General features: G+C 40.4%; 2 protein-coding genes across 7 annotated transcripts in view; one reads left to right on the top strand and one right to left on the bottom strand.

Annotated features, from left to right (window-relative positions):
- Positions 1–612: 612 nt before the first annotated feature.
- Positions 613–12,678, top strand: noc4l (nucleolar complex associated 4 homolog). The gene is made up of 15 exons (XM_003226282.4): positions 613–767; positions 3,003–3,123; positions 3,257–3,363; positions 4,540–4,641; positions 4,810–4,959; positions 5,179–5,278; positions 6,214–6,248; positions 6,789–6,839; positions 7,383–7,494; positions 7,976–8,036; positions 8,825–8,935; positions 9,319–9,482; positions 11,191–11,273; positions 11,927–12,040; positions 12,509–12,678. The coding sequence occupies exons 1-15, from the start codon at positions 657–659 to the stop codon at positions 12,623–12,625; spliced, it is 1,539 nt and encodes a 512-aa protein (XP_003226330.2). The 5' UTR covers positions 613–656; the 3' UTR covers positions 12,626–12,678.
- galnt9 (polypeptide N-acetylgalactosaminyltransferase 9) overlaps positions 12,623–16,744 on the bottom strand; it is a 130,242-nt gene continuing 126,120 nt past the window's right edge. For all 6 annotated transcript variants that reach the window (XM_062958568.1, XM_062958570.1, XM_062958569.1 and 3 more), the window contains 3 exons: positions 16,292–16,387; positions 15,983–16,150; positions 12,623–14,583 (listed from right to left, as the gene is read on the bottom strand). In XM_062958568.1, coding sequence (XP_062814638.1) covers positions 14,437–14,583; positions 15,983–16,150; positions 16,292–16,387 — 411 coding nt within the window. In that variant the 3' untranslated portion in view covers positions 12,623–14,436. The remainder of the gene's footprint in view (positions 14,584–15,982; positions 16,151–16,291; positions 16,388–16,744) is intronic.

The raw sequence follows: 16,744 nt of genomic DNA, 5'->3' as shown, positions 1-16,744 counted from the left end.
ATATGCTGGATTTCGTTTCACAAAACCACAAGTCCAACACTTCCCAAGTATCTAGGACTGTGTGATGTATTTTCGGATGATGCGCGCAGATTATTATTATTATTATTATTGTGACTAGAGCTGATGGGATTTGAGATACAGTAGATTCCCCCAGGCAGGAAGCAGCCAGACTTTGAAGCTGCAAGGCCATTCAGTGCTAATCAAGCTGGCCAATGGCAAGATTCCTACTTGCCTCACGCAGACAAGAGTTCTTTCTCCCACCCTGGACGGCATTCCACAGATAGATAGATAGATAGATAGATAGATAGATAGATAGATAGATAGATAGATAGATAGATAGATATCCCATTTACTTAGTTTCCAACCTCTGAGGATGCCTGCCATAGATGTGGGCGAAACGACAGGAGAGAATGCTTCTGGAACATGGAACTTCTGGAACATGTTAGGAATGGTGGGAGTTGAAGTCCAAAACCTTTAGAAGGCCCAAGTTTGCCCAGGCCTGTTGTTGTTAGTAGACTAACTCCCAAGTGCCTCAGCGGCCTCGACCAATGAGCCTTGGCTTCCGGGAAGCGCCGCGTGCGGGCGGAGACGAAAGGTTGCCTGATTGGCCAGCCTGCCTTCTCCCCGCGCATGCGTACTCAACCGAAGAAGGCATCATGGCGGCCTCGGTAGCTGAAGCTGAGGCGATTTTAAGCGCCTGCCTGGAGGCCGTCCTGAGCAGCCGGAGCCACGCCAACCGTGTCTTCGAGGCCTTGGAGTTGCTCCAGGTGGGTCCCGGAGGCTCGCCCTCTTTCTGTGGCGAAGACCTAGGCTCCAAAACGCTCGGACACGTGCTAGGCCTTCGCCTCAGTCTGGCCTTTAGAGCTTCACGACACCATGGGCAGCTTTTCGAACCAACTCCTAGGCTTCAAGGACGTCTCTGCGTGGCTCTCAACCTGTGTTTTGGCCTACAACTCCCACAAATCCTAAACTGGCTGGGATTTCTGGGAGATGTAGGCCAAAACACCTGGGGACCCACAGGTTGAGACCCATAGGAGGGTCTCCTATGGAGGCTTTTAAGCAGAGGCTGGATGGCCATCTGTCGGGGGTGCTTTGAATGCGATTTCCTGCTTCTTAGCGGGGGGTTGGACTAGATGGCCCTTGAGGTCTCTTCCAACTCTACTATTCTATGATTCTATGATTCTATAAACAAACATGGCTGGTTTTAGTTCTGTTGAATGGCTTTGGTTAATATTACACAGCAACCTGCCCTCCCATTTTTTCCCTTTGGTGTCTTTGTTTTGAGGCCTGTGCCTGGAGTTCTTTGGGATACTGATTTAGAAAATGGCATTGGATGGACTGCATCAGCTCTAGTTTCTTAAATACTGGTTTTCTGTGAGCGACTGGTAGATGGCATATGCCCTGTCTCAACAACTAGACTTACTTACTTAGGCGATCCCTCGTAGTTCAAGGATAATAATACAGTAGAGTCTCACTTATCCAAGCTAAACGGGCCAGCAGAAGCTTGGATACGCGAATATCTTGGATAATAAGGAGGGATTAAGGAAAAGCCTATTAAACATCAAATTAGGTTATGATTTTACAAATTAAGCACCAAAACTTCATGCTATACAACAAATTTGACAGAAAAAGTAGTTCAATACGCAGTAATGTTATGTTGTAATTACTGTATTTACGAATTTAGCACCAAAATATCATGATATATTGAAAACATTGACTACAAAAATGGCTTGGATTATCCAGAGGCTTGGATAAGCGAGGCTTGGATAAGCGAGACTCTACTGTAATAATAATAATAACTTTATTTTTATACCCCGCCCCATCTCCCTGGAGGGACTCGGAGCTGCTTACATGGGGCCATGCCCGACATAAAAATACAATAACAGCGATAACACAGTAAAACAATTTCACATCAATAAGACATCAACATCAGTAAAACAGTCATAAAAGTCAGCAGAAAATGTTAAAAACAGGAGGCTAAAACACAGATCTGGGCCAAAGTGCCGAAAACTTCACATAGGAGAGGTAGATTCATAGCTAAAATAGTCAATAAAGTGCAAAGTAATCATGGCCAGGCATCCTATTGTTGAGTGGGCAGATAAATCAACCTACAATGATTAATCCTCGAAGGCGTTTTGGAAGAGCCAGGATGGTCTTCCATTTCTATTGTCTTGGGGATAGATCCATAGATGGCTGAAGAGACCTATTCTTGATCTGCATGTTCTCCCTTCCACAGTGAGGACATTGGTTTCCAGATGGAAGGCGGTCCCGGTCAGGGTTGGCTTGACGCTCCTTCCTCTTGGCACGCTTCTCCCTTAAGCCCTCCATTTGTGCCTCTTTGAACTCCACAGCACTGCTGGTCACAGCTGACCTCCACCACATCTATGGCAGGCATCTTCAGAGGTCAATTCTTGTTTCTGCAACAAGCCAAATTTTCCAAAATCCAATTCTCACAGGGTCAGAAAGTAAGGAGAAATCTTCTGAACAGGCACAGACAGCAAAACAAACACTACAGGGGCATTAACCTTTATTTATTTATTATTATTTATTTACAGCATTTACATTCTCACCCCGAAGGGGACTCAGGGCGGATCACATTACACATATAGGCAAACATTCAATGCCATGACATAGGACAGAGACAAGACAAACATAGGCTCCGAGCGGGCCTCGAACTCATGACCTGGTCAGAGTGATTCATTGCAGCTGGTTGCAGCTGGCTTGCTCTCCAGCCTGTGCCACAGCCCTAACCCTAACCTTTCCCTGTGCTTTCCATAATTGGTTGGAGTTACACTTTAAAAACGTGCATGTTCCAACTTAAATAAAATTCAACTTAAGACCAAACCTATTGAACCTATCTTGTTCGTAACCTGGCGATTGCCTGTAATGCAGATTGCTTAGTTAATCCAGCATCTGTCCCCTCTTTCTTTTGTAACTGTGTGAGCAGACTTCTCACTTATTTACCAACCCTTTCCTTCCCCACCTTCTTCTACCTCATCCAGTCTGAGCAGAAGGAGATTGTTCTATGCGCCATCCGGATTTGCAGCCGCCTCTTTGGATCTTTGCTTGAGCAGGGAGAGCTGTTTGTGGGCAAACTACCTTCAGAAGAAGAATCTCTGCAAGGTGAGGATAGATTTGTTTGTAGAGAGACGTTGGTGTGCATATGGTGGATTTTTCATTTACATTTTATTAGTATTGGTATTTTAATCTTTTTTTCCTTCTTCTACCCCTCCCCACTTCTCATCTTGTCTTTCAGAAAGCTATAGTGCTGAAGAAAAGTATAAAATTTGGATGAGACATAGATACAACAGTTGCAACAATTGCCTGGCACAACTGATGGGTCACCAATCTTTTCAAGTCAAAGTGAGTTTGTGGGTGGTGACTCTAGTAGGTAGTTGTGGGGTTGGGGGTCATGGCAGAAAAATATGTTTGTAAACAGAGTGCCTTGAGGAAGAGTTTTTACAAGAATTAGAAGGGGAAAAGATATTTGGTTCTCTGTGGACTGGCCTGAGAGAACCAAGTTTATCTGTTCGGTAGTTAAACTTTGTCTATATTGGTACATGAGACCGACAGGACAACATACTTTTCATGCCAAATTATTGTCTGAGCAAGTCAGAGGGGGAAAATACCTGTCCCCCCCCCCCCCCCAAACTCCCCACTTGTTATATTTCTACCTGCGGGGAGATGGTTATGGCTGTTTTGTTTATAGGGTCTTTGATTGCACTACACAAGTCTAATTCCATCCTAGGGTTGCCAGGTTGTCTATGGGCACAGCGTCTATAACTTCAATCCTGAATAGATGAGCATGTAGTAGTATAAAATCTGAAACATTCTGCTTTAAAAGTAGCTTTAATAAGCAACCAGAAAATGTTATCAAAATAACACTGCTTATACTGCTACGTCTAATAATAACAATAACAAAGATAATATGATTCTTATTCCTTGCACTATCCAATAACAATGTCTACTTCCAATTTGTAACTTCCAAGCTCTGGGTAGAGTCATCAGGAAAAGAGACAGATATGAACGACGTACAATTGGAGCTTATGCATTTATTTTTAAATTACATTTCTAGTCTGAATGTATAGCTGTGAGTTCAAGGCAGCAGATATAGCTGTCCTTGTCAATTTTATGACAACAACTGTTTGAGGTCGGCAAAGCTGAGAGATAATGTGACTGGATCAAGGTCATAATTTTGAGGAAGTAAAACTTGGATCATTTGCATCCAAGTCCATCAGTCTTCAACCACTGCATTATACTGGCTCTTCCTTATGCTTATGCTCTGTTTGCCCGTATCTGAATAGCTGTGCAATCTCTTTCACTGGATGAAAGTTCAAGCAGTAGTAGTTCCGTTGCCAGCAGGGCAGTGCTTGCTCTTTGTTTCAGTCTGAAATGTCAAAGTACTGAGAGTGTTGAACCTATTTTGAGGTGTGTAATTCAGCATTTTGGATAGGTCCTTCAAAGTACAGACCCAATGGAAGCATTATTTAATCATCCACCTGGCTATTCCCATCCCACCCTCTTTTCTATCAATTAAAGGAATCTGCACTCTGTACGCTGATGAAATTTGTAGAACTGGAAGCTGGACGACCTCTAGTCAAGAATGAATGGAGCTTCAATTTCCCACGGGAGCTTTTAAAAGTGAGTTGTGTGAATTCGGTTGTGAGACAAATATTGCCTCTGAACTTGGAAACATCTTTGTACCAATAAAGAGCAATAGCACTCCTCTCCCAAAGTACTGATGGTTTGTTATTTTAAGTGGTTGTGCCTTGTAAGCTTCAGTGTTCCTTTCTGTTCGCTTCCCACTAGTTGGTGGTGGAGGGCTTGATTCCAGTAGAAGAGGATTCTTCTCTGTTGATTTCTCGCTTCCAAGAATATCTGGACCATGATGACGTCCGATTCTTTGTGATGAAGTTGGTGGCTGAAAACATCGGCAATGTGATGCAGAAAGCCAAAAAGGTACCCCTTCCTGAAACATCCATATCTATGGGAACTAAACGAGGACTGCAGAAAAGGCTATGTTTGTGCCTCCTAAGTCTCACTTGGAAAAATAGAAGCGATTGTAGCATTTGAGGGGTTTTATGTGAAAATATATTGGCTATCGTCAGGCTGTTTCCCAAATTGCTTTGAATGTTCACATGCATTTGTGTATCTTTATTTTCTTTTGTCTTTCCTAAGGCTCCACTTCCAGTTTATCAGAAGAACGCTTTTGCTCTTGTATCATCCATCAGCATGCCAAGTAACGATAGTGAGATAAATAACTTCCTTGTGAGGCATGGTGAGTAAAGGGGCACTGGGCTTGTTTGTGGCGGTTGCCTTTTGGAAAATTCTTATAAAATATGCAAATTGTTAAAGGTAAACATTGTTAAAATGGCAGGGAAAATGTAGATAGCTTTAAAAAGCAACAGTGTGTGAATAAGCCATTTATTTATTTATTTATTATTTACTACATTTCTATCTCGCTCTTTTCACCCCGGAAGGGGACTCAGAGCGGCTTACAAATCAAATGTACATACAATATATTATTAGCATAGCACAATATAAGCATTAAATTAATATATTGTACTATATCATTATATGGTACATAATATTATTAGTAATATTACATTTAATATATAATATAAAATTGATACTATATTTTATTATTAGTATAATATTGTATTACATTATAATATCAATATTATAAGTATATACAATATATTATATATTTATAAATTATTGTATATTTTATATATGTGTGTGTAAAATTAGCATAGCATGTTGCTATGGCACAGGAGACAAGATGGAACTATTTCCCTGGCTCTCAGGTTGGTATGATGTCTTCCTGCCTCAGGTCATTTATTCTCACAATATTCTGCGAGTTAAATTGCAGTTAGGTTGGTTAATTAGATTAAGAGTAGGTAGCTTTTTGATTTGTACCTGTGTCTCCTATGGTTGTGTCCAGAACTCTTAAATAGTGTCCTGTTCTGGCTTGGTTGCATTGAGGCTTCCAAAGAACTGTTGACAGACTAAAATCTATAGGTCCGTGAAGCAGCAAAGGTTCTTCAAGTGTGGGGATAGAAATTCCTATCATCAACTTTTTTAATATTTTGGAAATCAAACTTGTAATATTCAGCAGCCAAAAAAGTTCTCTAAAACCAATGTAATAAGTATATTAGAACCAAACTGCAATCATTTCACTGAGAATTTCCTTCTTTTTCCCCACCCTAACAGCTAACCAGGAGGAGTGGAAAGTGTCAAAGTTGAAGGTATATCTTTTGTTTTACTGAGATACATTATCCTTGTTGCTGCTTCTCTAGAATTGCAGATCGTAGGGCAGGGGATGAAATTACTGTATATACTCAAATCTAATGTGTACCTTTTTTGGCTAAACTGTGGCTGGATCTACACTGCCCTATATCCCAGGATCTGATCACAGATTATCTGCTAATCTGGGAGTGACAGTCCAATATTAACTGGAGGGCTGTATGAATCTCAAATCATTTCTGTCACTCTTTTCATGGTTCTGCTGCCAGAAAAATATTTTATTAGCATCAAAATAAACTCCTGATAAAACTTCAGAAAACCCCTGGATGGTAGTTGGGGAGAGTCCAAATTGCTCTGTTGGACTAACAAGGCCCATTTTGCATGAAGCCCTTTCTTTGCGCAGTCCCAATGCCTGCAAGATGATTTTCTCAATGTCTTGTCAAAGGCTTTCATGGCTGGAATCACTTTCCATACAGCCCGGAAAACCCACAGCAGCCCAGACCCCATGCTCTATTCATGTTGATTTCTCCCCTTCTCTTCAGGAACATAGGGCGGCCTTTGAGAGGATGTGGCTCGGATTTCTTAAGCATAAGGTGAGTGATACTTTTCAACAAAACAAAACCCTACTGTTCCCTTTTGTAACAGTCCAAGAGTGTGTGATGTATGCATGCATGTTGTCCGTGGAATGGTTTAAGTATTTGGCATTGGAAACTTAAGAACATCAGAGGTTTCCTGTTGAGTCAGCCCAAAGTCTACCCAGTTCAGTCTTCAGGCCACTCATGCTCATGGAAAGGATGTGCTGCTGTGGGTTCCTGTGAGTTTTCTGGGCTGTCTGGCCATGTTCCAGAAGCGTTTTGTCTGCATCTCTGGCAGGCATTCTCAGAGGTTGTTAGGTCTGTATAGGCAGTATATCTATGGAAGGTCCAGGGTGGGAGAAAGAACTCTTATCTTTGTCTTATCTCTTGTGAGTTGATTGATTTGTGCATAAATCTGTCACTGCCTCCTGGAATGATGGGTTGAAATGGCAGGACTGTTTGTGTGAAGTAGTCTTTATTACTGCTGTGAGGCCTTGGGGAATGGGACCTGGAAGAAACTCAGCTGCTGTTTCTGCCCCTCTCCCACTTCTTCCTCTTCAGCTCCCTGGCTTTCTCTACAGAAAGGTACTGGTGATCCTGCACGAGTCCATTCTACCTCATATGAATGAGCCTGTCCTTCTAATAGACTTCCTCACAGTTGCCTACAATGTAGGTAAGTAGAGAAATTATGCTGTAAATTCATTTATTTTCCGTGTCAGGAGCAACTTGAGTCGCTTCTGGAGTGACAGAATTGGCCGTCTGCAAGGACGTTGCCCAGGGGACGCCCAGATGTTTTGATGTTTTTACCATCCTTGTGGTAGGCTTCTCACAATATTAATAAAATTAATATTAACTAATATTAAATTAGTTAAGAAATGATGTTGTTGAACTACTAGAGTATCTGTTGGCTTGTGCTCAACGCTATGTGGGTAGCCAGTGTAGACACAGGTGCTCACAAATGGTATCTGCCATGGGGTCTGTAGCACGCACCTAAAGGATCCATGTTCCGGCATATAGTCAGACCTGCTTTTTTTTCTTTCCTACCTTCCATCATGGATCCCAAACATGGCTCCTTTGAGGAATTTTGACCGTATGAACTTTGACTTGTGAAATGTTGCATTTATACTTAACAGATCCTCCTGTTTCTGTTACAGGTGGAGCCATCAGCCTCCTTGCCTTGAATGGGTTGTTTGTCCTGATGCTTCACCATAACCTGTAAGTTCTTTTGCTCCCCCATATGCTTTTCCTAAAGGGCAGTCTGAACTACCTGAAGCCTGTCAATTGTAGTTTGTTTCTACTTTCCAAGTCCAGTTTTGCCGTTCAAATTCTCACTGTGCATTCTCACTCCAGTGTGCTAATTTGACCATTCATAAGCAGCTTGTAGGAACTGTTGTTGGGCATTCTTCAATACCTACGTTATTACTTTGTTATATACTTTATTTTTATCCTACCTTCCTCCTGGTGTAGAGACTAAAGATACCTAATAGTAAATATTAAATAGTGCTAATTAAAAATACTGTGAATGCGTAAACATATAAATATAAAAATTCAAAACAAGTCATTTCTGATTTAAACTATTAGACATTAAAATAGTAAAATGTAAACATTGTGCTCATTCGAAAATCCCAAACCTGCCATTTTTTTAAAGGTTGGCCTCTCATCAATCCGTAAGTGTTTGATGCCAGAGGAATGTTTTCACCTGCCAATCAAAGGCAAGCAGGATGGGGCCATCCTGGTCTCTCTTGGGAGGGAGTGCCACAGTCTGGGAGCACTACTATACAAAATCCCAGAATACTTGTAAAGTATCTAAACAAACACAAGATAGTCTATGTACAAGACTTGTACATAGACTATCTTGTGTTTGTTTAGACAGTCTGGGAGCAGACACCAAAAAGGCCCCATCTTCCTTGTTCCCACCAAACACGCTTGAGCCAGGTGATGGGACAGAGAGAAGACCATCTCCAGATGTTCACCTGTTTCTTGTGTCTCTTTATTTTGTCTAGGGAATATCCTGATTTTTATAAGAAGCTCTACAGTCTTCTCAACCCATATATTTTCTATATGAAGTACCGCACTCGATTTTTCCGTTTGTTGGATTTGTTCTTGTCTTCGTCGTAAGTATGTCTTTGATGGACAATACCACACATTGTCATATGATTTTGGTGTCTGATAAACGAAGCTAGATTGTTCTCTTGTCTTTTCAACGAAGTGACATACCCACAATATGGAGTGATAGTACAACCCCCCTGTTCATATCTTTTCCCTGCTTTATATTATTGAGGTGTCCATGACTTTTTAAAGAAGTGATATACTTCTTTGTATTTTGTTTTAAAGGCATTGAATTACTGCCACATTGTCAAGCCGCTTGGGATGAGAAGGGCGGGGTAAAAGTATAGTAAATAAATAAATAAACATACCCACAATATGGACGGGTATAACAGTGGGGTGTGTGGAGCAAAGCTTTTTGCTGCCATTGACTGTTCTTCCTGTTCAATAGGCATTTGCCAGCATATTTGGTGGCGGCCTTTGCCAAGCGGCTTGCTCGACTGGCACTCACTGCACCACCAGATGGTTTGCTGATTGTCATCCCATTCATCTGTAACCTCTTACGGCGCCACCCCTCCTGCAAGGTGCTCATCCATAGGCCTGACAGCCCTGCAGGTAAGGGAGGAGGAACACTCCGCCAAGGACTGTTTTCTATACACTCAGTGGCTCAATAGTTGTTTGGAGTGACTTGTTTATTTCACCCTATGCATCCTTATTCATTGTTTCTATCCCACTAGTGGTTTTATTTTGTATTGTAATGTTTATTTTATGCATTGTTTTAGGCACTTTGTGCCATACGTATGCCACCCCAAGTCCCTTTGGGGAGAAGGAGACGGAACAAAAATAAATTTTTTTATTATTATTATTATTATTATTATTATTATTATTATTATTATTATTATTATTATTATTATTATTAGAAACACAACAAGATGAGTCACACGTTGGACACTTCCCAAGTATTATTTTTAAAGTGTTCTGCCTCAGTGTAAAGACCTCCAGTGAAGCAGAGTTCAATATCTGGCAGAACAAACTATGACTATTATCACCCTGGATCTGGACACATTACTCTCATTGACGTAGCATGGGATAGCATTTGCTTTTTCGGTTGCTGCATCACACTTCTGGCTCATGTTTATCTTGTGGCCTGCTAAGATTTCTAGTTTCCCATCCACTCTTATTCAAACCAAGTATCACCGATCCTATATTTGTGTTCAGTAGAGTCTCGCTTATCCAAGCCTCGCTTATCCAAGCCTCTGGATAATGCAAGCCATTTTTGTAGTCAATGTTTTCAATATATCATGATATTTTGGTGCTAAATTCGTAAATACAGTAATTACAACATAACATTACTGCGTATTGAACTACTTTTTCTGTCAAATTTGTTGTATAGCATGAAGTTTTGGTGCTTAATTTGTAAAATCATAACCTAATTTGATGTTTAATAGGCTTCTCCTTAATCTCTCCTTATTCAACATATTCACTTATCCAAGGTTCCGCCGGCCCGTTTAGCTTGGCTAAATGAGACTCTACTGTATTTCATTTTTCCTGCCTAAACATAGATGTTGTATTTATTTATCCCTGTTGAAATTCATTGTTTGATTTGACTTAGATCTGTGTTGTCAAAGGCTCTCATGGCCAGAAACACAGGGTTGTTGTATGTTTTCTGGGCTGTATGGCCATATTCCAGTAGCATTATCTCCTGACGTTTTGCCCACATTCTCAGAGGTTACAACCTCTGATGATGCCTGCCACAGATGTGGGAGAAACGTCAGGAGATAATGCTTCTGGAACATGTCCATACAGCCCAGAAAACACACAACAACCCTGACTTAGATCTGTTAATGTCATTTGAAATCTTGATTCAGTTCTCTGGGATATTAGCTGTCCCTCTTAATTTAATGGCATACAGGAAAAATGACAAGATTAGATTGGCATGACTTGTTTTTAAAAAAAACCCATGCTGAAGCTCAATATCACAGCATTTCTTTCTAAGTGCTCGCAGACTGTTTAATCTGTAATAGAACTTTTCCTGATATAAACATCAAGGCCAGACGTTCTTTGGACCCTTTTTAGTCTCTTTTTGCGATGATAGAGACCGTATTTGCCCTTCTCCACTCTGTTAGCACCACTCCTTGTTTGCTGGGAATTTTCAAAGTTTATCAGCAGCAGCTCTGTGTCTCTTTCGTTCCCTTGAATGCATTTCATCTGGCCCTGGACATTTGCAATCATTTAGAAATTATTCCTGCAAGGTATTCTTCTAACTTTCTGCATATTTTGGGCTGCTGTCTGTAATGACTTCTCTTTCTAATCTTATATGCAGAGATGTTAGAAGACCCCTATGTGATGGATGAAGAGGATCCTTCCGAAAGCAGAGCTTTGGAGAGTTCCCTATGGGAGATAAAGGTATGTCCCCTGAGCATGTATTCTTAAGAGTCATTCTTGAAGCAACGCAGAATGCGGTAGTGGGTTTCTCAAATGTTTACCACTCTGGATAATAGGCTTTCGGCCATACAGAATAATAAAATCAGTGCAGACATGTAAAAAACCAGCTCATTTTCATAACTTCTCCCATGCGGTAGTTTGTTATCTGCAGGAAGAGAACTACCTTAAACCCTCAAGGTTGGTGTACATGGATAGCATATTTCGTTGCATAATAGTTACACTTTTTATCCCCTTTTTGACTAAAAAATGGAGGGCGCGACTATTATGCAGTGAAAAAACCCCAGCTACGATTGAAGTCGAGTGAAGCCCTGTAGTTGGAAAGGGTGTGAGTAAAGCTTCACTTTTCTGTTTATCACCCCTTTGAAAAGAAATAAATCATTCACCCATACCTCCTTTTTGTTCCTTTCCTCCCCTAGCGGGGGAAGACTATTATGTGATGAAAGCAAAAATATAACAACTATTATGCAATGAAATACAGTACTTTTTTTGTAAGCAATAGGTTTAGAGAAAGATTTAAAGCAGCTCTCTTCCTGATAAGCTAGCTGAGAATTGGGCAGATATTAACACCTTAGATATTTATCCCTTACGCTGATGCTTTGTTCTGTTGTTCTTAGACGCTGGAAAGCCATTACCATCCCGATGTAGCCAAAGCAGCCGCAGTAATCAACACATCACTGTGTGAGATGGAAGATGACTTATCAGAGGTCTTGGAGCTGACTGCGTTTGAGGTAATTTATTTTTCTTTACTTGTAAACAATGTATCCCTTTAGCGTGGGGATTGATATATTTTTACATTCCGGTTTTAATAGTTTTAGTTATATATTTTTAATTATGTAGCTTGTCATTCTTGTTTATGCTGGGTTTGGTCCCCATGTTAGCCGCCCCGAGTCCCTTCGAGGAGATGGTGGCAGGGTACAAGAATGAGAGTCAAATACAATACTTGGCGGGCCACAAGGTTGCTTACCCCTATCCTAAAAGACTCAAAATGTTGCACTCAGATTACCAGTGAGGCTAAAAACTATCCCGCCAGGAAAGTATTAGCAGTTAATTGCAGTTTAAATTGCATATACACACACTTTCTGGCATTAGCCCTGCAAGTGTAGCGGCATTCGATTTGAAGAGAGGGGGATCGGATGCAATATTGATTAACCCAAACTCAGCACAATGTGATACGTATTTCTTTCTCGACATACCAGATGTTTGACAGGGATATAAAGAAAGAAGCTGCAGATGTCTCGTTGGAATTTCAGCAAGTACAAGGTCTCTTTGGCAAGAAGGACAATGTTTTTGCACAATATTTTACACTGGAATGATTTTTTAAGTTCCTTTATTAATGTTTATAATAAAATTCATTGCTCTTTTTAAATTAGTGCGTTATGTAATTGAGAGTTGCTTTGTAGAGCACTTCAGGGGATTGGATTAGAGTCCTGTGTAACGTAGTTACAAAGATACTGAGACCACTGCCTCCACCTGTATGGAAAGGCCGTTACCATGGAAAAAATTGACACCTTTTCTATTTTATTCACTGGTATTATAGTGGTCAAAAACCAGGACCCCAAAATCCATGGCCAAGAGGGATCCAATTGGATAGCAGCGGAGGTGTCTGGTACCTGACATTCAATAATATTTTTCCCCATATACACAGTGGCACAAGCACACCCAAGTGCGGCACAGGGCTAATCCCATCACTCTTCCAGACAGTTGACACAAACACCCAATTCCCATCCTTTTTGGGCAACAGTGAACCCTTCCACCCAATAGTAAATTGATCCCAGTCAGCCTGAAAAGTTACCAAGTCACCCAATGACCTGTCTTTGTTTCTCGGAGAATCCATCAAGGTGTTCGGTCCTCATTGTTTCCTCAGCTGGGACTCACTGTGGAATTCCAACTGACGGGATTAGAATGCAATGACAGTTTATTAAATTTCCCACCAGACCAGGGAACCAATCAGCATCAGCAGTGGGATCTTCACTTGCACCAGTCAACTTGCAGCAAAAGTCCATTTTTTCAAATTGATGTCAAGTCTATAAATGTCTTTGTATGTATCCATTGCCTTTATGCCTGATTTGGGAGTATTCTTTTCCCCCGACATCCACTTTTGGATCTTGCCTTCATCCTGTCTGTGTCTCATTCGAAACTTCGGATTCCTAGGCCCAATCCGTGGTTCAGCGGAGCTGAAAACAATACGGCGACTCAGATGGGACTAACATTGGACGTGTCCCGATTCAGCCTTGCTCAGTTCATTCTAGTGATCCCTTCCAGAATAGACTTAAGCTTTGAGGTCTTGGCTCACTCAAAAGGCAGGGCCAGATGCTGAAAACACATTATCAATGGTAAATCCCAGGCAAATACACTGGAAATGTAGTATACGTGACCTCTTACGTTGTCTTAATTTATGTACAGGCTATTTTGTTCATAATAGTTAATGCCACATGCTGAAGTGATGGGATTTCCCAGCCCACTCAGATAGGAAGTATTATAGAAAAGGCACAGGTTTCTGTTCACTGTAGGAGTTGTGCATCAACCAGCAACTTAAAGCTAACAAATCCTCCCATCACAAGACCATCTTGAGTCCCTCAAATGAGGAAGGAAAGCACGGCTTTGCGGTATGTTTCTGTCTTTTCAGTCTTTTCAAGGAGTTCCAAAAAGCACAAAGCTTGCACAGATCTTTCCATGTCATCCAATGATAGTAGGATAGTTTAGATCCAATTCCCATCAAAGTCCTAGACCTTATTCCAGGGCTGCAAGTGGGAATTCACATAACTAAATAGTCTTCCATACAAAACGTTTCTCCAAACACGAAAAACCTGCACATGAAGGAAAATGGTCTTTGAGCCAACCTTTCCCCCAGAAATTCCAGCTTTCTCTATGCAGGGATAAGTTTTAATGGAGAATAATCTGATCACTTCCAACTTGAAGTGGCCTACCATAGGCATACCATGGCCTTAAAGGAGAGGCAATCTTCAGAGCTTTAAAAAACCATCATGATCAGTCATAACCATGGTCACTTTTCCCCTTTTGCTTAGATGTCTCCTAATAGTTTCTTCCAACTTACAGCTCTTGGAGGTGTGCCCATGAATTGGCCAAAGGATTCCAGGCTCATCTTTTTTTTTCCTGTCCAAATTCAATGTTGACCATGTTTTATCCAGTTTCTGATCACCCATTTTTGACCTGAGCATCTTTGTACTACTAATCTGAGCCCAAAATTGGCATCCTTGGACATTTCTACTTCTAGACACCGCCCTGTGTCTCGGCTGATGATTGGACCATTCTGTAAAGAAGGAAGACGAAGAATACTGAACATATCAAATACCACGTTTCACCGCATAACTTTCAAAGATTGTCTGACAAATTTTCCCCCAAAAGAGGGGTGCGACCATTATGCAAAGCTTTTTTAGAAAAGAGAAAATAAAGAGAGGGCAGGTAGCTCTTGAGTGACTTTTCCAGCCAGGCAATGAATGACTGCTTCCTCCGACTCCAGCAAAGCCTCTGGTCAAGGATCCGGTGCAAACAGAATTATACCATGCGACAATTATGCAATGAAAATGTCAAAACTGATCTGGGGGCAGAAAATCCATAGTGCGACGATTATGCGGTGAAATGCGGTATATATATATATGGTATATACTTATAATATTGATAATAATATTATAATGTAATACAATATATTAATAATAATACAATATAATAATATTAATTAAATATTATTACTAATATTACCATATAATGATATAGTACAATATAGTAATTTAATGCTTATGTTGTGCTATGCTAATAATATATTTTATGTACATTTGATTTGTAAGCCGCTCTGAGTCCCCTCCGGGGTGAGAAGAGCGGAATATAAGTGTAGTAAATAAATAAATAATAAATATTAGTGTGCATTATAAAACTCATGTAATTCATACATCCACTGACTGACTGGCTGGAGTATATTAAATACAGTAAAGTCTCACTTATCCAACGTTCTGGATTATCTAACGCATTTTTGTAGTCAATGTTTTCAATATATCGTGATATTTTGATGCTAAATTCATAAATACAGTAATTACTACATAGCATTACTGCGTATTGTACTACTTTTTCTGCCAAATTTGTTGTCTAACATGATGTTTTGGTGCTTAATTTGTAAAATCATAACCTAATTTGATGTTTAATAGGCTTTTCCTTAATGCCTCCTTATTATCCAAGATATTTGCTTATCCAATATTCTGCTGTCCCGTTTATGTTGGATAAGTGAGACTCTACTGTACATTGTTATTAAAGAGGACAAAATTAGTCTTACATTTGACTACTCAATATTTGAGAAACTACGTACCACATGAATATCCTCTCCTAAATCAGGAGGAATTAAATATTTACTGACTCAAAAATTTTGGAATTTATACTATGAGTGATACTTTGGATCACTCCTAGTATCTAATCCTATTGCTACTGCCTGCTGTGATACGTTCTTTGGTGCTAAATCTGGTTCCATTGTGTATATGACATGTATTGTGTATGTAGCTGTAAATTTGCAGTTGGTTGTGCATTAGTTTGCAAACTTGTGCATGCATTCAGCATTGACGTTCAATATAAAAAATGTGCAATTTGATATGCAGAGGTCTGTGCAATGCAGCCCTAATGTAGAATATCAACCAGTATACATTGATATATTCACCCTACAATACCTGTGTGAAATCCCACAGCTTCTGAGCCGACCTCAGAGTGTCTTCACATTTTTTCAGTACCGGAGTCCTTCTTTTCCCATCGTCCATGAGGCATTTGGAATCGGGCAGAAAGGTTGTCGATCCCAAAGGACCCAGCTGCAGAAGTCCTTCAGAGCTGTAACGGACAAGCTAGAGAGCAAAACCAAAGGAAAAACAACACGGTCAAGTCATTATATTTTTCAAAAAGAAATATAATACATATATAACCATATATAATTCAACAGAATGCTCCTTTAGGGCATTCCGTTAGGGATCTGAAATTGCACCCACCTGGGAGGACATTCCATGGCATGGATAGAGAATAGCTTTGTCGTCATCTTCAGCTCCTTGGTCCAAGCAGTAGCCACTGGCTTTGTTGTTGCGTACCTGAAATCAAAATTGGAAGTGTGTCTTTGTTTGGCAAGGGGGGGATTGGAGTTCCTATGACTCTAAAGGGCAATGGTGAATGAGTTGAATGGGAATCCTGTAGCACCATAATAATAATAATCACCATCATCATCATCATCATCATCTATATACAGTAGAGTCTCACTTATCCCAGCTAAACGGGCCGGCAGAAACTTGGATAAGCGAATAACTTGGATAATAAGGAGGGATTAAGGAAAAGCCTATTAAACATCAAATTAGGTTATGATTTTACAAATTAAGCACCAAAACTTCATGTTATACAACAAATTTGACAGAAAAAGTAGTTCAATACGCAGTAATGTTATGTTGTAATTA

The sequence above is a fragment of the Anolis carolinensis genome, chromosome X (genome assembly GCF_035594765.1).
Source record: "Anolis carolinensis isolate JA03-04 chromosome X, rAnoCar3.1.pri, whole genome shotgun sequence".
Classification (NCBI taxonomy): domain Eukaryota; kingdom Metazoa; phylum Chordata; class Lepidosauria; order Squamata; family Dactyloidae; genus Anolis; species Anolis carolinensis.
This window is presented reverse-complemented; position numbering and strand designations above follow the sequence as displayed.